General features: G+C 28.7%; 2 protein-coding genes across 3 annotated transcripts; both read right to left on the reverse strand.

Annotated features, from left to right (window-relative positions):
* Positions 1-228: 228 nt before the first annotated feature.
* LOC136091290 (uncharacterized) lies at positions 229-21,877 on the reverse strand. 2 transcript variants are annotated; one of them, XM_065818659.1, is made up of 3 exons: positions 21,520-21,877; positions 21,192-21,446; positions 229-3,934 (listed from the first exon to the last, which is right to left on the reverse strand). In XM_065818659.1, the coding sequence occupies exon 3, from the start codon at positions 3,606-3,608 to the stop codon at positions 1,503-1,505; it is 2,106 nt and encodes a 701-aa protein (XP_065674731.1). In that variant the 5' UTR covers positions 3,609-3,934; positions 21,192-21,446; positions 21,520-21,877; the 3' UTR covers positions 229-1,502. The 2 variants fall into 2 exon arrangements, with proteins under 2 accessions (XP_065674731.1, XP_065674730.1); XM_065818658.1 differs by having other exon boundaries at positions 229-4,027; positions 21,520-21,874.
* Positions 843-1,304, reverse strand: LOC136091959 (kinesin light chain-like). The gene has a single exon (XM_065819679.1). The coding sequence runs from the start codon at positions 1,302-1,304 to the stop codon at positions 843-845; it is 462 nt and encodes a 153-aa protein (XP_065675751.1).
* Positions 21,878-23,268: the final 1,391 nt, after the last annotated feature.

The following is a 23,268-nucleotide window of genomic DNA, read 5'->3' on the forward strand; positions in this document are numbered from 1 at the left end:
AAAAATTGGCAGAGTGAATCAATAAAACAAAAGACCTTTTCATGTGCATTTTAATATACCAGTTTTAAACCTAGGAATTATGTTTATGGAATTATTAATGTTAAAATCTCCCTTCTAACATTCGCGTCCTATTAATAAACAAATTGCTTATTTAAATAATTCAACAAATGAAATTTATAATTTTATGATTCACAAAATAACAATAAATGAAAAAAAGTTAATCAACAGTTTTTAAAATTAAATGTTTTTTCCATAGAAAGTATTATCATGAGAATTTAAAGCGTGATAACAATGTTATTTCGGAATGTTCTATAATATAAAGATATACTCACTACTTAGAAAAATCTTAACACTTGAATCATTTTAGTTATTAATTCACTTAATTCCTTTAACAAGTATATAGCTATGCATAATACAAAAATTAATCAAAAAAAAAAGAAGTAACAAAAGTCTTAAAATAATTAACAAATAAGTTTCTCTAGAAATATCAATATGCAGTTTAAAATAAAACAAATCTCCGTTCTATGTGAATCAAGACTAATAAATTAATAGATTTAGTATATAACATATAATACTCAGTAAACAAAGAAGTACTTTAAATAAACTGCTTATAATAAGTAAAACAGTCATGTTATGTATTCAAATATAATCAAAACTAAAAAGGTTAACTAATTCTATTTTTCTTTCTACGCAATATTATTTTTTGTTTTCATTGTTGACGGATGGTTGATACCTAAAATTTCAGTTTGTATTTTATCAACAGAATAAAAAATTTCTAAAACTTCGTTACATTTTCACATTTCACTCTAAAAGTATGCGATATTATGTTTTGTATCCATTGCTTACGGATGGTTGATACCTAAAATTTCAATTCTTATTTTATCAACAGAATAATAAATTTCTAAAGCTTCGTTATATTTTCCCATTATGCTTAAACAGTTTGCAATATTATGCTTGGTACTAATTGTTGAAGGATGGTTGATGCCTAAAATTTCAGTTCTTATTTTATCAACAGAATAATAAATTTGTAAAGCTTCGTTATATTTTCCCATTTCGCGCAAACAGTTTGCGATATTATGTTTTGTACAGATTATTGACAGATGATTGATACCTAAAATTTCAGTTTGGATTTTATCAACAGAATAATAAATTTCTAACGCTTCGTTATATTTTCCCATTTTGCTCAAACAGCATGCGATATTATTTTTTGTACGCAATGTTGACGGATGGTTGATACCTAAAGTTTGAGTTATTATTTTATCAACATAATAATAAACTTCTAAAGCTTCGTTGCTTCTTCCCATTTCGCTCAAACATTTTGCGATATTATGTTATGTACCAATTGTTGACGGATGGTTGATACCAAAAAAATCACTTTTAATTTTATCAACAGAATAATAAATTTTTAAAGCTTCGTTATATTTTCCCGATTCTCTTAAACAGTTTGCGATATTTTGTTTTGTACCAATTGCTGACGGATGCTTGATACCTAAAATTTCAGTTTATAGTTTATCAACAGAACAATAAATGACTAAAGTTTCGTTATATTTTCTCATTTCCAGCAAACAGGTTGCGATACTATGTTTTGTATCCATTGTTGATGGGTGGTTGATACCTAAAATTTCAGTTTGTATCTTAGCAACAGAATAAAAAATTTCTAAAGCTTCGTTATATTTTCCTTTATAGCTCAAACAGATTGCGATATCATTTTTTGTACTAATTGTTGTCGGATGGTTGATACCTAAAACTTTAGTTTGTATTCTATCAACAGAATAATAAATGTCTAAAGCTTCGTTATATTTTCCATTTTCCCTCAAACAGGTTGCGATATTATGTTTTGTATCCATTGTTGATGGATAGTTGATGCCAAACACTTCAGTTTGTATTTTATCAACAGAATAAAAAATTTCTAAAGCTTCGTTATATTTTCCTTTATAGCTCAAACAGATTGCGATATCATTTTTTGTACTAATTGTTGTCGGATGGTTGATACCTAAAACTTTAGTTTGTATTCTATCAACAGAATAATAAATGTCTAAAGCTTCGTTATATTTTCTCATTTCCAGCAAACAGGTTGCGATACTATGTTTTGTATCCATTGTTGATGGATGGTTGATACCTAAAATTTCAGTTTGTATTTTAGCAACAGAATAATAAGTTTCTAATGCTTCGTTATATTTTCCTATATCGCTCAAACATTTTGCGTTATTACGTTTTGTTTTAATTGTTGACGGATGGTTGATACCTAAAATTTCAGTTTTTATTTTATCAACAAAATAAAATATTTCTAAAGCTTCGTCATATTTTCCTATATCGCTTAAACAGATTGCGATATTATGTTTTGTTTTCAATGTTGACAGATGCTTGATACCTAAAATTTCAGTTTGTACTTTTTCAACAGAATAATAAATTTCTAAAGCTTCATTACATTTTCTCATATCGCTCAAACAGTTTGCGATATTATGTTTTGTAGCAATAGTTGACGGATGGTTGATGCCTAAAAGTTCAGTTTTTATTTTATCAACAGAATAAAAAATTTCTAAAGCTTTGTTATATTTTCCTATATTGCTCAAACAGATTGCGATATTATGTTTTGTACCCATTGTGGACAGATGGTTGATACCTAAAATTTTAGATTTTATTTTATCAACAGAATAATAAATTTCTAAAGCTTCGTTATGTTTTCCCATTTCGCTTAAACAGGTTGCGATATGACAATCTGTATCAAGAGTTAGTTCATTATTTTCTCCATAAGCTTTTTTATTAAAACTTTGAATAGCTTTTAGTATTTTAATTAATTCTTGAAATAAATCTTTACTTGTTAAAAAAACATATATAACACTTGATGAGCGGTGAAAGGATTCTGTCATACTTTTTCTATTTTTTCGAAACATGTGAAGAAAATGAAAAACAAAATCTTTTCCAAATTCAGCGTGATCGTTTATATTTTTCAACTCAAAACTAAAATAATTTTCCATTAGATTGGAGAATGTTTTTGTACTGGAATTCTTACTTTGAAAATATTTACATGACAGCTGTGTGAGATCGTGCATTGAATATTTTTCATTGTCATAACAATCTAATAAGGAATAACTGACCAGTAATCTAATTGCGTCATCAATCAAGTATTCATCTTTTATTGCAATGTATTTTGAGATTTGGACTATAAAATGTTTGCTGATATTTTCACCATCACAATGTGATAAACAGTTCAGTAATTTTAATGTATTTCTTTCATCATTGTCTAATTTTGATAAAACTAAATTGATAGCTCGCACAGCAGACATCGATTCTTCTTCGGTTGGAAATTTATCATCATCTAATATTTGTACGGGATGCAATCTATATCGATCTAAATATTTTTCAATTGTAACTGAGTGTGAGTTTATATATTTTATTGCCTGAGTGATAGCAAAAGGATGAAAACCAAGCTCTTTTATTAATTCTATTAACTTTTCGTCTGAATTTGTACTAATGTTGTTTTTAATATAAACTAAAGCTTCTTCAGGAGAAAAAACATCTACCGACATCAGATTTACGTTATTTGACCACGTTCTCCATTGAGTGGTGATCAAAGTAAAAGACTTCGGTTTCGTTGAAATGTACATTTTAAAGTTCCTAACCGTTTCATTGTTAATGCTGTCAAATATGTACAAAGTGTTTTCGTTTTTAAAATAGTTATGTATTTTTTCAATAGCTGCATTAATATCAAAAAAATTATTTTTCGTACGTTTTTTTGAAATTTAAACAATAAAATCTAGTTTTTGATAAAGGAGTTCCACTGAAGTTCTTATTTTTCCAAATGCTGCGTCTATCCATATAATGTTTTCATAAAACTTCCTATGTTCTTGACAATATTTTCTGGCTATTTGCGTCTTTCCAACACCAGACATTCCGCATAATACTAAAGGCTTTTTTGTATCTTGTTCCTCGACTAAATAACGATGTATTTCATTAAGTTCTTTGTTACGTGGATGGAAAGTTCCCATAGAGGGTTGGACACAAAACATTGTATTTAAAAACAATTCTATAACATAAACTTATTTTATTAACAAGAGCGAAATAAAACTAATTTACGATTAATAAATTAACAATATTTTGTTATTTAAAAGCTTTGAAGTAAAGCGAATATATAATTTAAATTTTAAATATAAAATTTAAAGTAATGAGTTTATTAAGTTCTTGAGAATTCATATATAAGTGAATTTTTTTATGAAAACCTCAAACCAAAAATAAGAACAATATTGTAAATGTTTTGTTTTAACGGTTAATTCTCAAACTCGTGTTTCTTAAAATCAGATTTTTAATATTGTATTTATTTGGGTTTTCCATAATGAAAGATGTTGTCAACCTCAATTATTTCTAAATTAATTCCAATAATAAGGTATAATTTCAAAATGTTATCTGTATATTTTCTAAATATTATTCAAATCGTTCTAATCAGCGCCGGCGCAATGGAAAAGAAAGGATGGTGTAAGCCAAACCATTCTTAAAAATTAATCATTTGGGACCTTTTTGTACATTTAGTCGGCAAATTAAAACCATTTTTTAGATGAATTTATTTGGCGTAACTTGACTTATACTATTTTTTTCTAGTTGGCAAATTGTGGAATTTTATGATTTTTTTTGTTTTTTTCTAATTTACAAATCGATAAGTCAATCATATGCGCTAAAGCTCTAACTGGTTGTTGAAAATTTACAAATGTTCTAGTTGTTTGTGATTTTTATAATAGTGATATCAGGTGGAGTGTTTTTGGTGGCCAATGTAAAAATGGTATACAGTCTAGTCAACTTTTCTTTACTGTCAATGATTGTTCCTTTCACAGTTCGTCACCAAACCAACTTTTATTAATAATACGCTTGACCTAGTGCTATCAGATTACCCTGATTGTACTTATAATGTTAAATTTGGTCCTTCACTTGAATGCACTCAGAAAAAATAACTTCACAATTCAATCTTATAGGATTTCATATTTATACATCGAATAGAACTTCAAACTACACGGAGTAAATTATATCTATAACAAAGGTAACTATAATTCAACCAATTAGAGGCAAAAAGAAACCAAATGGCAAACTTATTCTCAAATAAATCAACAGACGAAAGCTTTGAATTGTTCATAGACACCTACATTTTTTTATCGAATAGCACATTCCTAAGTTCAATATGTATTTTATCTTAAAGAAGCGTAACTTAAAATGGCTTTACTAGAAGAATTAAACCATTTTAAGTTACAAAAATGAAAATTTACACTATTTATGAAGTTATGCTGTGATTCTAGTAAGTTTAAAGATAATATTCGAGCCTTACAACAAACAAAATTGTCTAGTCAAAAAGCTTGTGGCTGACGCAGTATTAAAGTTTGAGAGTGAAACTATGATTTTTGATTTCTGAGCAAGTGCCATCTGGGTGGAAATATGCAAGTATAACGCTTATATCTAAAAAAAGGTAATCTTTCTGATCCTGGAAATAAAAGGTCTATTTTCATCACCTCAGCAGTTAGAAAAATAATGAAAAAAATAATGCGATTATATTATTGTGGGATTGATCAAGACTTTCCGCATGCAGTTTAGCATAAATGAATACAAGCTTCTGATGTTTCACGGAGGTTTGTCAGAATTTGACATCCCCTGACCATGTTGGATACATATAGTAGTCGCATAACTCTCGAAACTGCATCCGTCTAGAGAAGATTGGGTATTTTAATTAATAATTAACTCAAATGGTTAAAGCACATAAGTAAAGTTACTCTTAAAGAAAACTCTTTGCTTGAGATACTTAAAAGAACTTTAAAACTTGATATCCGTGGAAAAACTTTAAAAATAGAATTCAAGTATGTTCGTGAAGCTTTATACAGCGCATGTGAGCCCTATATTGAAGTACTGTGGAACAGTATGGAGCCGTTTCCTACAAAAGGACATTAAAAAGTTAGAATCAGTTCAACGTAGGGCAACCAAATATGTTCCGCAATTGCGCAACGTGAACTATAAATCACGTCTAAAAAATCTTAATTTCAGCTCATTAGCTAAACGTAAATCAAGAAGTGATCTAATTCAATTTTATAGAACTTATAAAAACTTTAACAGAGTTAACTAGCATCAAGAATGTAGACGAGCAATTTCTTTGACATGTGATGGTGCTGCAGGTAGTTTTCGTTGTGCAAGGCATAAAATTGAACAAGAAGTTACTAAAAACAGTGGAAGATCCAATTTTTTTCAATATCGAGTAAAGCCATTAATTGCTTCTAATTCAGTCAACGAGTTTGAAAACAATTATGACAAATGAATTCGTTCTCTTCCAAGGTGGTATGCTGTAGGGGGGTGTTTTCAGAAACTCGGCTCATAGAAGTCAAACTTCTGTTGAAGAAAATTATAATAATAATACTAATAATAGTTAAACCCATATTCACAACTCCTAAAAAAAGTTAAAAGTCCTGTTATGCACACACGTTATACAGCGGGTTAAAATAACTAATTTAATAGAAATTCTTAACTTTTAATATAAAGTGCTGGTTATTTACCCATGTGTTTAAAATATAAATGTAAATCCGTCACACCATTGGGTTGCTTGGGATTTGCTCGTGGTTGTTATATATATATATATATATATATATATATATATATATATATATATATATATATATATATATATATATATATATATATATATATATATATATATATATATATATATATAGTTATAATAAAATAATATAGTTGTTAGAAAACTTGCAGTAGACTAAGAAAAACATTTTTATCGAATACCATTGTTGTTTTATAATCTATTTCATAGAATATAAAACAAACTAAAAATTTATAAAGTAACAAAATTATATGTATTTTTTTTTTATAAAACACGCAAATAACTTGGAGTCTCGATAAAATTGGTTCCTGTAATTATGAAGTTTTTTCCTCATAACAATAAGATTATCCAATTTAGTAAGTTCTTTATTTTGAGTTATTATTTTGTTATAACAGTGTTATATAAGTAAGGGCCAAGGTATACAATAAAAAAATTCGAGACTTTTTTTTATGGGCAATGAAAAGTTTCCTGTTCCTCGTGTATATCTGTTGGCATTGATTTAAAAAAAAATATTAGTAAAACTCGAGTCTGACCAAAGACATATTATCAAATATAAAAAATGCCTTCTGTCGGACTTGCATCCCGTCCACACGCTTTTGTATACTTTGCACTTTCCTCTATGCTGCATACTCATTCTAGGTATAAAAATATTTGCAATTATGCAATTATACTTTGTTGAAGAACATTTATATAAAAAATTATGTTTTTCTAGAAAGTTAAAACTGTTAACTATCATATGATATTATATTTCTATATAAAATTTATATATTCAAGAAACTCGATAGTTCAAGAATTTTTCCATGCAATAAATAAACATTGTAAGGTTTTTTCTACAATTCTTTATTCCATCTACCTTTATTAAGGAGTTCATAATTACATTTTATACCGAGATTTAATAATGAGCTAATACCAATAATTCACGAGAGAGATCACGCGCTACGTTTTAATAAGGGTAAATGACGACTCTAGCTGTTAGGTAATCTTAAAGAACTTTGTTTATTTAAAGTATATATAGAGCCGGAACCAGCTTTTTTTGGTCTTTGAGATAGCTAACTTCCAAACATGGAGCAAACGCCAAACATTTATATGTTTATACTTATGTCAAATAAGGATGCTTTGCAAAAAAATTGCGATGGTTAGAGGCTGGGAACAAAAAAGCCCCAAAATTTGTGACCCATCTGCTCCAAACGTGAGAGCAACAAGTTGATGAAATATTTTTTGTATTATTCTCAACTAGACTTATATTCATCGATAAATTTTAAGTTTCATAGTGTTATCTTTCAGCGTTCAAAAATAATGACTATATAAAATTTACAACCCTTTCAAATTGAGGCGGGTTTAAACTTTGTATGGTCATGATTTTTGAAAGCTAAAATATTTTACTATGAAATTTAAAATTTATCGATGAATATAAGTCTAGTTGAGAATAGTATAAAAAATATTTCATCAATTTGTTGCTCTCACGTTTGGGGCAGGTGGGCCACAAATTTTGGGGCTTTTTTGTTCCCAGCCTCCAATCATCGCAATTTTTTGCAAAGCATCCTTATTTGATATAAGTATAAACATATAAATGTTTGGTGTTTGCTCCATGTTTGGAAGTTAGCTATCTCAAAGACCAAAAAAACCTATAATAAAATATATTTTTTTTGACACAAATATTTACCTTGTCGAACTATAGAACAAAATCTTTAGCGTTATAAACGTTTTTACAATGTCGATGTTCCGATGAAAAATAACGTTATTGTAACTAACTTTATTACGACGTTAGTTCTAGCTGGTTGATAATGCTATCAAATGTCAATCAACCTATCAAAAGTCCAACTTTGGATTGACATCGTGTGCCACTTTAGAGGGTAATGTATGAAATTTAATATCTTATAGTATAAGTTGAGGTTAAACAATATTATTTCAATTGTTTTTACTTTTTGCTTTCACATCTGAGGCGCAGGGTGACAAAATTTTAGAAATTTTATATCTAAAAATTTCCATTAATTGCAATATTCTGCAAACTATCTTTATTTAATCTTATCGAGTATAAATAAATTTTTGGAGTAAATTTTGTTTTATTTTTAGAAGTTAATATTTTTATAATTTATTTCTTAATTTAGTTTTAGAATTTAACTGATAATAGTTCATTCGGGTTAGCTATTTATGTTTCACCAAGGTTTAAGTTCTTATGTTGTTTCACCTAAATATATCGACTTCTTCTATTCTCTGATCATCAGTCTCACTAATGGTAATTAATTATCAGTGACACTTAAACCATTTCACTTTTTCTCTCGCCAACTTTCTCTTTGATTTCTCAGCCTTTACCGTTAAAATACCTTAATCTTCAGATTTATTTTCATCGCTGTCATTTTCTACACCAATACTAATTTTATTATGAAAACTTTGTAAATTTGATGCAAGAGCTCTTCTCACGTCTCGCACATGTCTTAGTAAACCATCCGTTTTAATATTTATTTTTTTGAGTATATCGGTTAAACTACCAGTTTTCCAAATAAATGTCAATGGAACAAGCATTATCCTGTCATTTAGTTCTATAAGTACCGTAACCTGTTTTGATCTACCACGTAATTCTATGTTATTCCCCCTTGAATTGATAGACATCAGATATACTTATTTTCAGAGAAGCAGGTGTAAACTATTCTTGCGTTCGAATCGATGGTATTGCATTAAACAAAAATACCGTTTGTAGCGGATATATTTGTGCCCTTGCAGTATATTTTAATGTGCAGTGGTTACGCTCAGCAGTCCCATTTTTTGATGTATCCACATTTATACATATTTGAATCCCTTCAGCACCCATTTCTCTGACATGATCACTAATTTCTAAACGGCGCAATATGACTGTGCTTAATTTGAGATTAGATTGTCCCAAAAATTTTCATAACTAAGAGGTTTTTTAAAACTGCAGTCAAATCTGAGCAAGCTTCCAACAGGATATAGTCTGATGAAGTGTCCGCATATATTCAAAAAGTCTCTGTCGTTTTCTTTTTTATTTTTCATTATCTTGTGACTTTGAAATGACACTGCCACGTTTCCATCAAACTTCGTTCTATTCATTTCTTAATAGTTGCAAACACAACACTCGTGCAGCATTACATTTTTTCAGCTCTTTTGCAAACAATTCCTACCACACAAAATAACTTTTATCACTATTTTTTCATTTTTTTCACATGGTTTCGACCAACCATTTTCCATCTATTAATCCATCTCTTTATTAATTTGATTTATCAACTAGTTTTTTCTTGAACTGCTCGACAAACCACTTTAACTGTGGTTTATCAAAATTGCATTTGTATTTAGAAGTCCACTTTATGCCTTATCCAACATGGCAACAGGTTGTTTTTCTCTATGAATTTAAACTAAACCAAATTTTATCTTTCCATTGTGCACTCTTTCACAATGATTAATTACAACTATACCTATCATTAAAATTATAACTCATGTTTGCAGTTGTTTTTATCAAGGTATTTTACAAGCTCAAATTTGTAAAACTTGAGTTTTACTAACTTAACTTATAAACAAACTCAATTTTGTAAAATACTTTGACCCACTTGACTTTTGGTCCTTATTTCATTTCAAGAAGTTTATGTTAAAAAGAGCATTAATTCAAATACCAATTGTTTCAAACAGTGCAGCAATTGTGTAAACAGTAATTCAGTTTTCAAGGCTAATGCCTCTATTAATCTCCATTTTGCAATAAGTATTTTTATTTATCTTCACATTCACTAGACAAAATATACCTCACCTCTTCTGGAATAGTGTGTGTTACTTCTTTTGTTACAGATATAGTTTTTAATGGAAATATCATGACTTTGTAAAAAAATGCATGTGTAAAATGTATTAAAAAAAATTTTTCTAGGCATTATGTTTATATTTAAAGTTACATGCATAAAGTCCCATAAAAATATAGTTTTTTTTAACTCAACATATTTTCTGCTGATTTACATTTTATTAATTAAAAAGTTGTAATTGTGGTAATTGTTTGATAGATATTTTTATATTATAATTATTATATAATTATAATTTTTAGATTATATATATATATATATATATTTTTAATATACATAAGTGATTAGAGTTTATTTTTTTATAACTCCAATTTTATTTTTTTTGTATATTTCAGGTAATACATATAACTAATACCTAGAATATATATGTTAGTATGCATTTAAATTATACATGGTTAACTATTATTTAAAGATACCAAATCAATCTTTTTGACAGAAAAAGGAGGAAATGTGGACTAAAAAAATTTAAACGTCTGAAGAGACAGGCAATCGTGCTTTCGAATATGAGTGTTATTTCTGTTGTGATAAAATAGCGCCAAAACGAATATCCCTTTATTAATTTTTTATAGGTTCACAGCAATAAGCCTCGTGATTATGATTATGATTCTCCATACCTTTATCTCTTAAGCTAGCTGATGTTTCTGTAAGCTTATAAAATGATTTTTTTATTTGATCAAAACAAGTTTAAAAAATAAATTAAAAATATTATTTGTAAAGGTGTCCTGGTCATCTTAAAATGCCATGACAGCAGTAAATGTAAGTTTTTATATTTTTGAATTAGATAAACATTCTACCAAATTCTATAACTAACACTAATACACAAATCATTTTATACAAATATGATCTAAAGATAATTAAATTACAGAATATTTAAAAATGTAACGAAACTAAAAATGTTATTTAAATTTTTTTTTTTATTGAAGTGATTTTAGGAATTTTTGCCTCTCCTTAACACTGCTCTGACCATCAATAATGCTCACACTGTCACACCACTTACTCAGTCAATTGAATACATATTTTCCTCCATTGAATACTAACTTAAAAGTAAGAAAGCTGTTAATTTATATACTATACTATAGTGTCTTCAAAAAAATAGGTCAACATAATTTTTTATTATAAATAGCACATAAATTTAATATTTTTCTCAATTTTATTGAAATTTTATATTTAATATGTCAAATAATAACTTCTATAACAGAATGTTTGCATTATTAATAAAAAAAAGTAAACAAAACTGTTGGACTTTAAACAAAACCACAAAACCGGTAAAAAACAATTGAAATTGGAAAATTTAATTTTTTGGAAAAAAATAGGCAAAATTGATTATTGTATCTAATTGTTTACATTTTAGTCCCTGAACAGGATTTTTCTTGTTTATAAAAAGCTTTTTTTATTTTTCACTCTGAAGTAAACTCTTCATCTACCTTCTAGTAACAATCGTATTGATAACTTTTCAAGTCTTAAATTTTATCTGACTGGTTGATATTCTACGGTTCTTCATCATTTTCCTTACAATCAATCAATCTTCTTTTTCTGTTACTTTTTGCTATCTTTCATATTTCAACTTGTTGCTAATTAAATTTCGAGACAAAAAACTCAAGACATAACATGTGGATCTACAGTTTAAAAATTTGTAGATCTGTAGATCTACATCCAAATTCTTTGGAAATATTTATCAAAGATCAATCTGAATGGTGCATTTTTCTCACACAAGTTTTTTCCAAATTGTACGAGCTTTTTGTACGAATTTTTCCCAAAAGGAAGAGCTTTAACTGATAAGCAAATGGTATAACTAAAAATAAATTCTAAAACACTATAATTATGAGTGACTAATTGATGATTGAATTCCGGTATTTGCAGAATCAAAAGAATATAACTCTATTATAATTTCTCTTTGACCTATTGTTAATTTGAGTGCCCGACTTCAATTTTTATTTTTGTTTAATTTTATTTATTAAAGTAGTGCAAATATATTAAGAATCTAACATAGAACGCCAAATGTTAAAACAAACTTCATGCTACGATCAATTTTAGTTTATTTTTAAAAATATATATTTTTTTAAATAAACTAAATTTGATTGTTGCAGAAAGTGAAACATTTAAATTTTTAACACAATGGCATTTAGTTTCTTTTAATTTAATTTTAACAGTTTAATTAACTTTTTTGTATTGCTTTATTGAAGGTTAAACTGCATTAGTTGTTTGAAAAAACAGAAAACAAAATATTGAGTTTTATGACTTTTTTTCAAAAAAAACATGCTGTGCCATTATTTTTTAAGGGCACTGAATTATTTGTATCTGGAATAGTTTTTTTTTTTTTTTTTGATCAGATTTTGTAAAATGTGTAACTTTTGCAAACAAACATCTTGTGGAACATATCCTGATTGGTCACAACTGACCAATTAATCAGGTTTATGGTTAGGGTTAGGGAAATAGCATCACTGTTTAAACAGTGAGGCCACATCATCTTCCTGATATTTCATCAGTGCAAAATCTACTTCTTCTGTGTGACACGCTTTCTTAAACAAATTTTCATCAGTATGACCAATCATACAATATCTATTTATATATTTATACTTTCCACGTGATGTTTTTAACTTATAAAAATACTACTTATAATTAAATATATTATTAATTTACAGTAACTTAAAAATTTTATAGACACAAAAAGTACACAAAAGTACATGCATAAATATATATTCACTAACAAATGAATTCTTTATATTATTTTAAAATTATTGTTTTAAATATATCTTTTAAATTTAATTTAAACGGATGTAACATGAATTTTACTTCAAAATTATAATAACATTTTATCAACCCTTTATACAAAAAATTTTTTCATCAAGGTTTGTAGTAGCCTCACCAAATTCGGAAAAATAAATCCAATTAAAAAAAACTTCAATTTCTATAGTGTTACTTCTGTGACAGCATAAGATGGTTTTGTGATAAATAGCTCATTAAACTAAAAATAAGCTTCACCATAAATCTGTACTTTCTGATTTTAGTTTAAAATGTTTTTGTGTTAAAATTTCATGCCCATTTATTATTATAGTATGAACTTTTATACGTTTCATTTATTAAAAATAAATCCATATTGTTTGAAGCAGCTTTTAAGTGTCTAAATTTGAAAAAACTACTCATACTAAAATGTTAACTTCAGTATCTTAGTGGGTTTACCTTAAAGTGTAGACACCTTTTTTATCTTGAAGAGTATACATCCTTTTTAACTTTCAGAGTAGACAACCTTAATGGAGAATATTAAGGCAGTTGGTTTGAACTTTTGTTTTTTACTTGTTATACAAACTACAATTTATAACTTTATAAATTAGTAGTTTTTATAGTAGTAAATTTCCATTTTTTCTTAAAACTTTATTTGTTTAAAAAAAAAATTATGACAGTTTTAGTTTACACCTCACTTTAGGGATAGGGTTAGAGTTCTCACGAAGATATGTATACAATTTATAGCCAGACATGGGTCGTATCTCGATTGGTACATGATGTACTATCTCCATGGCTATCTCGTAGTGTGGTATCTCCATGGGTGGTATCTCCATATATGGTGGACATGGGTGGTATCTCAATTGCCATCTTATAAAGTAAAATGCTAAATACATGGCTTACGTATGCTTTACACCCGTCACCCACGTACAATTTCTTCTTTATTTTTTCAAACATATACTTTGTGAAAGTATTTGCGTGAAAGCTAAAGGTGTTCTCACAATTAATTTTATTGAGGTTTATCTGTGACTAAAATGCATGAAGCATTAAAAATTACATATGTTAAAATTTAAGCCAGTAGTTTTTAGATGATAGATTGTTCACGCCTAAATCAAAAGGTAAATCTTTCCTTGCAACAAGTTTTACTTTATATTATATAATTGAGTAATTTTGGCTCTTATAACAATGTTATACACTATGATAATGATTAGCTTTACACAATGCTGTTGTGTATATTGATATCATTCGGAATTGGGAATCATAATTATTATTATTAATTAAAAAAACTTTATAAGACTATTTGTGTTACAGCTTCAGTTTTGCTACTAAAGAGGTTTAATAAACAAGAGTCGCTGTGCTATGTACTTTATAAAAAATGCGCTGAAGCCAGTTTTAAAATTTAACGGCCAACTTGATTAACTCAAAACATTGTTATGTTTTGCCAGGAACTTCATATTTTAAATAGAAAACTTTGCTAAAATCAAATCAAAGCATTGATATAAATGATTGAATAAATTGCCAGTTGTATCCGAGGTTGTATCATATTTTCAATAATTGTTTGCTAACTGACCACCGGGTTCAGTTCAATCCAAATTATTGGAATGCTGAAGTAGACTTTTAGATAGTAAACTCGCTATAAGCAGATGCCATTTTTATCACAGCGTAAATATCTTAAGGAATAAAAAAAATCTTTGTGAGATTTCTATTAAATGTTAACAAAAGTAAATGTAAACATAAATAAAAACAAATATATTAAATATACATATCTATCTTTGAATCTCTCTCTCTTGTTTTATATATATGTATATATATAGGGTCAGGGTAACAACATCAGTTTTTGCTTGGTTTAAAAACATCTGTCAAATAACATCTGTATATAAAATGACATGTAGCTACATCTGTAGATACAATGAGCATTAAAAACATCTGCCCAACAACATCTGAAATTTTATTAACGACTAATAACATCTGTGTAAAACTAATTACTACAGATGTAGTTACATCTTCTCAATAAAGTCAAGAATAACTAGATTTGTACAGCTGTGAATTTGACAGATGTAGTTCCGTCTTTTTATTTATGTCAAGCAACCCTCGGAATTGAATAAAATGAGGTCGGCAATAAATTGCTGACCTCAAACTGTTGGCATCAGGTTGGCAAAAAAAATATCACAGAAAAAGGTTACCTTAAACCATAAAAACAATGTCAATGATTTTTTGTCGACGTCAAAAACTTTTTATGGCTTTTTTCAGATAAAGTTACATCCGGAAAAAAAATGTTCAATATAAATGCATTATTTTAACCAGATTCAGTTTCATATGTGGTTATTTTTAGATATATTTACATCTGGAAAAAAATATTCAATGTAAATGCATTATTTTAACCAGATTCAGTTTCACATATGGTTATTTTTAGATATATTTACAGATGGAAAAAAATATTCAATGTAAATACATTATTTTAACCAGATGGAGTTTTATATACGGATTTTTTCGGATGTAGTATCATCTGGAGAAAATTCTTTCAATTGTTATTGGACTTGGGGGAAATTACCAAATGTAGTTACAGCTTCCTAAAGATATTTTCTGGGGTCATTAAATTTCCAAATGATATTGGGCAGATAATGTTAGAGTAAAAATAAAATGCAGATGACATTGGACAAATGTATACAAATGATCTTAGACTGCTCTACAGATGCTGTTGGATATATGTAGTAATCTTTCAACTTAATAAGGTGTAATTTAGTATTAATGCAATATTTTTGAATGTTAGTTTGCTTAGATATAAAAGTTCTTAATATCAAATACACTCGTTGTTTAGTAAGAATATGAACTGTTCTCTGCCATATTCTAAACACTAAGAGCACCTGTTACATTCAGAAATTGTTAGCAAATAATTTCTATAATATTGACACATTGACTCTAATATAGATTTATAATCACTTTTTTTTAAATAAGTGCAGATAAAGAAATGTATCAAAATCAGTTTGAACACATGACCGCATATGTGGTCCCACCCCTCACCCTTGGGGAAGACGGGTGTTAGCCAGAACATTTCTTTTATTTGTGAGTATATGAATAAAACACAAATATTTTTAAAACTTGTTTTAATATAGCTTGTTATATGATGTCCTGCACTTATGAATAAAACTACCATGAAACATTGAAACTTGAGCCACCACCCTTACTCAAACGGTACACACCTACCCTAAACTCCCGTTAAAAGTGCAATCCCCTAGATACTCTGCACTAAAAACCATTGTCCAAAACCCTAGGAAACCCTAAACACACTACAAAACATTAAACCCTACAATGAAATTAATTTTAGAAAGTTTTATGAGAATGAGGGTTTTTTATTTCGTGAATAAATGTTTTATTTGCGCACTTTTAACAAATTGTTATTCATATGCGTTACAACATTTTTAGATCTTGGACTAATTTGAAAGAATAATCATAATTACTGAAGAAGCAGCTTTAGATAGATTATCACAAGTTTTTTAAAAGTTGTATCCTGGTATAGATATTCCGTCTGTTCTAATACAATTACACAAGAACACTACCTGACAATCGAGTTGGCATGCGTCATTGTCTTGGGTACGACCGTCGGACGTTTCACAGTTGTCTAGACATCCGTGACACGTCCAAAGGAAGTCTCCTGGACGACACATGCCCACTGGGAGGGCATTAACACTAACAGAATAGGGGTGTGGTGTCCAATTATTATTATTGCGTGTATAAGTTTAAGGAAAAGTTGTTTCTTTTTATTAATTTTATAATTTAATACTTATTTTTGCAATGTTATGTTGTTAAGATAGATGAACCTAATTTCACTTTTTAGCAAAATTTGAGGCCGACGATAATATTTCTACCTGAAAGGAAATTTATTTTAGGAGGAAAAGTAATATTTTTTGACAAAGAGAAAGTAAAAGCAATGGTCATCGGCATAATACTTCGCTACACGTGCTTCTAATTTTAATATTTTTTCTTGTAAACTTATCGCTTTTTATTATATTATAGACCTATCGCACCGAAGATCGTTTGGAAGAGTTTTAGGGCTAATTCAGCATTATGTCTTGTAATTACCATTTCCTTGCACTAGTAAGGTTTGTTTAAAAATATGCAAAGTCTTCTGAAGTGTAGTGAAGTGTTGTTGTTTCTTCTTATTTTGAAACTGTTAAACTGTTAAATATCAGATTAACTGATATAAATTAAAATTCATATTTAATTGAGACAGTATTTTTAATATATTATTTCAGTTTAGTTATAATGTCTTGTATTTCATGCTTTTATCTTTTAATTATTTTTATTTTTATTTTTTTTATTACTTAAAAAAGTAACAAATATTCATAAGATCTTTTTTTTCCACTTTATAAACTAAAAGAAAAAAAAAATGATCAATTTTGTTGTTTTTATTTCTCCTTTTATAGTGAAATTTCTCCGTATTTTAAAGCAAAAACAGCAAAAGTCCAAATCTTTTGGAAAAACCTTAAATGTCACATTAACTTTTTAATCAATATTTAATTATGCATACTTAAATAATAATATTATTTATACTTATTCAGTGCGCAAAATGTGGTTCTATGATTTGACATTTAAAAGATAGTCATATATATTTGTGGAACCATGAAATTCAGTTTAAATGCTCTCCTGAAAAAAAAGATCGTTTATGACATTTGAGGTTTTTATTCCAAGGTCTTCAATTAAGCATGGCGTGACATTTATATTTTTTATTTGTCACGGGACATCTAAAACACTATCATGTCTTATGTCACCATGCCCAATTTAGCGCGCAATATTTAATTTCCCAAACTGTGGCGTAAAAAATCGGGCTTGGCGACATGCAACATGATAGTATTTTAGAAGTCTCGTGACAAATGAAAAATTTAAACGTCACGCCGCACTTATTTAAAAATGCCAGTTTATTTATAAATTTCACGCCATGCCTAATTAGCTAAAAGTCTCGTGACTACTTTATTTATAAATGTGACGCCAAACCTAATATCTAAAGGTCGCGTGACATTTTAATTCCTAATATCGCGAGTTAAATTGGGCTTTATGATATGGCAGCTTGGAGTGGTCCAATTTAAACTGTTTTTGAAATTTTAACTGGGGTTTTTACCAGTCATGACATTTTGTCTAAAAACGCTAAATACCAAAAATTTTTAAAATTAGAACAACTTTTACATCCCCCATAAGGCATTGGAAGTTCAAGTAAAGGATTGCGCAAGTGTTGTATAAAATTTTTACCAACAAGCTGTTTTTTTTTTCCTAATGGGGTTCACACAATTTATTTAACAATCACTAAGGAATAATTCTACAAAAACTTATTAATTTACGACTTATTGTACTTATCCTACAAGAGATTTGTTTTAAAACACCACAGATATTGCGTAACATAATTCAGTTAAGTTACTCTTATTCCAATACATTTCAAACATTATAATATCAATACTTTCGTTCCATTAAGAATTTAATAATGTGAAATTGCATTTAATGAAGCCATTAAGTCTTAATTCTCTTAAGACGACAATAGTTCTTAAAAACATGCCGCAACGTTTATAAGTTTAATTTACAACGTTTTAAATGAACCTTGTTCTGTATCATTTTAAGGATGCAAAGTATATATCTAAACGTATAGTCAATAACAACGCTTATATTACAAGCTTCAGTCTTGTATTAAACCAAGGCAATGGCTCCCATACTAAAGAAGATTGGTAGACCTAGTAAACGTTTTGGAAGTAATGTATCTATTGATGCAAAAGAGTCAGTATTTAGATCAGGAAAAAAACATTCTCTACATTCCATACATATCCCAGCTGTTGCTATAAACAAAAAATATTGCCGATAAAAAAAAGCAGGCGTTCTTCTCCTTTAAATCATTGGATTGTTGGCTTTTCCTTAAAAAATTTTAAAGGAGGAAAGCTACCATCGAATAGAGCTATATTGAAAAAATATCTTTTTGAGAGAGAAAACAATCCTCAAAAAGAAACAAGACTTATTGCAAATCATCTAATTAGCAAAATTATTGAAAACTTTTGGTTACCAGCTCGTATTCCAACGAAGCATAACAAGAAGGACTGTGTTGATCAGATTGACCGTTTGGTAAAAGAAAATGAAACACTGAAACAATGCAGAAGACAAGAAAGAAAAGTAAAGCAAAAAGCTTTATCTTTTACAATTAAACTAGACAATGTGTTTGATATATCACATACAGACACATATACATTGCTGAAACACTCTAGTAACGGTGAGTGGCTTATTGATTGGGAATTTCTCAAAAACCAACAAAGTTTCCTCAAGAGGGTTCAATGGCTGGAGTTCAAAATACTTGCTGAAAAAGAGCGACAACGCTACATCAAACTGCAGTATCAGGAAAGAAAGAAAAGAAAAGAATTCCTTCATATTAGGAAACAGCAACTCAAATGTTTAGCAATTACTGATAATAATGAAATCAACGAGGGCGATGAATTTTCTTCAGATATTTTGGAAGAAGATGAAAGAGATAAAAAATTTTCAGTGAAAAAGAAAACAAAACCCTATTGCAAATCAGCGATAACGATGAAAAATTCAAAAAAAGAACTATTAAAAGAAATGTGTACAGTTGCTAATGGATCCGGTATTAGTGATAGACAACAGCTACTTATTTTTTGAAAGACTTTAGCATTAGGTGGAGCAGTTTTGAATGATGTTACACTGTCTAAATCATCAGTTCATAGCGCAAGATTAGCTAACAGAATTGAAGAAGCTAAATTTATTGAAGAAACTTGGATTCCACCTGAATATTTGAAAATTTATTGGGATGGAAAAACTTTCAAGCAAGCTACTGGAAAAAAGGAAGAGCAACTTGCTGTGTATGCAGGGCCACCTCCTAAAATTGCTGACGGAACTGGTCAAACCCAATCTTGTTCAGTGATGAATCTAGTTGATAAATGGCAATTAAAAGCATCTGTTGTTGCACTTGTCTATGATACAACATATGTAAACAGCGGAGCATATAATGAAGCTGCAATTCTAATTGAAAAGCAAATTGGTGGTTCTCTACTCCGACATGAATGTAGACATCATATTCCAGAGCTCTTTATAAAAGCAACATCCAATGCTATTATATATTATTACATATTAAAAGAGGTTTCTGCATTTGGTATGCTGGTTCTGATCATCATGCAAGGTGGATGTCAAAAGCCATTTATTCTACATAAATCTTTTTACTATCTCTTACTTTTGAACTTACTGATGAAGAAACAAGAAAGGTTGAGAGGATGGCTAGATAGATTTTTACGCAAAGTACTTTCTTCAATCTGCTATTACTTCTGCTGCTCCAGCTAATAACCTGCATTTCTTTTAAATAATAAGGAAATTTAAATCAATCGACCTTGAAAGTGCAGAGAAAACCATGAAGCTTTTGAAAGACAGCTTGAATACTTATCTGAGGAGCTAGTAGTCTTTTCCTTGTTCGACGACTCTATGAGTTATACAGAAAAGACTATGATGGGTCAGAAACTTATAAACTTTCCAAGACGTAAAGTATTTACTTCATATAAACCGAAGACCCGATGATTATTTGGCGCATTGAAGAAAAACCTTTTTATTGTCTTTTATTGGCGAAAAGTCATGGTTTCTTTTTCATTTATTAAAATTAAACAGTCCCCAAGAATGGCTAAACCTTCCATCAGAACATTGGAACAAATTCGAGGACTTTAACGCCGCAAAAAAATTTGTAAGCAATCTTTCTTGTGCCAACGATATTGCAGAGCGTGGTATCAAGCTTATTGGAGACAACAAAAAAAGTTTAAAATGGACCACCCTAATGGCAGCTTTATTAGACAATTTAGCGTGGCATTTTTTGCAGTTTACAAAAAAACTCCATGAACTTACTTACTAACAAATCTACTTTGAAAGAACATACTTGAAGCTACTTACACTTAATTAAAAAGTTTATGATTAAGTCACAGTTTTAACTTTTCATATGACGTTATTTCATACTACTCATATGTGTTATTTATTTTATTATATTTAAGCGATTATTTATATATATCTCATGCGATAAAAACACGTGATAATTTTATTCATTATAATAAATAAGAACAACTTACTTCCTTTGCATTTAACAATTACATCGCTTCTTTCACAATAAACCAATCCATCTTTAATATCTTTCCATACTTTGTTAGGATACTTTCTAATCCAACTGTTTAGACTTTGATAGGTTTGTTCAAAGGCAGTAGCAAACTCACTTAATACACAATCAATTTTTTCATCGCCAATATCCAATCTACGAGCAAGCTTTCTCCAGTCATTGGGTAATTCATATGCAAGCGTATTCAACACTTCTTGGGGAAGTTTTTGAACTAAAAAAATGAAATGGTTTTGTCAAACAATGTTTAAAATGTTGTCTATTTATATAATAGCAACAAAAATCACCCTTTAAATCATCGAATTTGTTGCGAACACTATCTTCCTCCATTTGATTTTAAACTACGGTTTTGTTAATAAAGAATTTTAAAATGAAAATAACTTTTGAATCTCTAACATCATTTGTAAATTAGTACTTCTAATATCAACTGTAAAAAACTTCTCAATCTTTATGTTTGTTAACAAAAGTGAATTTGTTTACTTAGATGTTAATATTTGCCGAAAATAACAAAGTATGTTTGACAGTATATAAAATAGTGAATAATTTTATTGACGCGGCATTTTAAAAGATGTGCATATTTGATTTATAACTCTGCAAACTTAACGCGCTCAATGCAAATTAGGGATTGTCCATAAATTAACTAATGCTAAATTGCACTTATAAACAAAACAAAAACGATTTAAGGTTTTCCCCCGCAGAGCCTTAAATTAAATAAAAATTCTAAACAGCCTATTGAGTTTTAATGATTATCGTCGCGTAGATTAGCCTAAGATCTCCTACATCTGATTTTTAAATAAATTTAGCGTTGCGTAATTTATAGACGATCCTTTATCATATTTTTTTGTTTCGGTTGTTCTCTGTGGTTACAAACATACCATTTTTCCGGTCCGCAACATCTTATTCTTGTTTAGTTTTTAACATCAACAACGAAAAGGTTTAAATTCAACATTAACAATAACAAAACAATTTAAAATAAACAACAAATATTCATCATAAATATAGATGTTTTACATAAGCATGTTATAACGCAGGCCCAAAGGAACAAAAATTATATTTTGGGCAGTGCTAGAAACTTTTTTTTTTCTTTTTATAGCCCTGGGCCCCACTCTGCCACTGTTGGGGGAGGGGGCAATTATACTGGGTAGGTCAAATAGTAATAGGTCACAAATATTTGTCGAAAGAGCTTACGCTAAAAATATGGATAACAAACTAGGTCTTTTCTATCCTTTTTTTCCTTTTATATCTTAATTTGTAATTGTTTGCTTTTTTCTAAAAACTTACTTCAAAATTTTTTATTTGAAAAATTATTGGGGGGCATATGCCCCTGCTGACCCCCCGGTTGCTACGGATCTGTGACATAAAAAGAATAATCTGTTACTCAATGCAACTTAGGCGTGGTATACGTTTTTCCGAATAAAAATATAAGTTTTTTCAATTACAATATATGCAAGTTTTTTCATCAAAAAGTATGACATATTTGCTACGTATGGAAAGATTATTTTAACTACTATTATAATCTGTTAAAAGTAATGCGACTTTATCAAATTGTCAAGCGTAGTTTTATGTAGAAAAGATGTAATTTTCAACATAAAGTACCTCGGGGCTTGACTATAGATAATTCTATGGATTTGATTTTTTCATAAAAGCATGTATTGGTGTTTGTTTTCAATGAATGTAACTTGTAAATTTCTAATCAGACATTATTTGGGAAAATTATCTGTGAAAAACCACTTTTTATGAAAATTGAAGTTATTATTTTCAATACTACACCTAAATGAGTATGTTTAACAATAATGTCACGTTAGATTCAGATAAACTATGGTAGTGTTAATTCTTCAACTAAAGTTGTTTTTGCATAAATAATCATAAATTTTAGCTCCCTTCAAGAATTTGTTTTCGGTATTTAGTATCGTTTTTTGAAATACTCGGTACTTATTCGGCCATCTTGAATATTCGGGTAATTCCATATGTCAAAACAACGCGTCGAAATAACCCACCATCCCAGAAATACTTGATTTTTGGCACAAATTCAGTTA

This window comes from Hydra vulgaris, chromosome 15, assembly GCF_038396675.1.
Source record: "Hydra vulgaris chromosome 15, alternate assembly HydraT2T_AEP".
Taxonomy (NCBI): Eukaryota; Metazoa; Cnidaria; class Hydrozoa; order Anthoathecata; family Hydridae; genus Hydra; species Hydra vulgaris.

Bases quoted from the DNA above. Each gene is read 5' to 3' on its own strand.
- LOC136091290 (XM_065818659.1), bottom strand. From the start codon at position 3,608: ATGTACATTTCAACGAAACCGAAGTCTTTTACTTTGATCACCACTCAA.
- LOC136091959 (XM_065819679.1), bottom strand. From the start codon at position 1,304: ATGGGAAGAAGCAACGAAGCTTTAGAAGTTTATTATTATGTTGATAAA.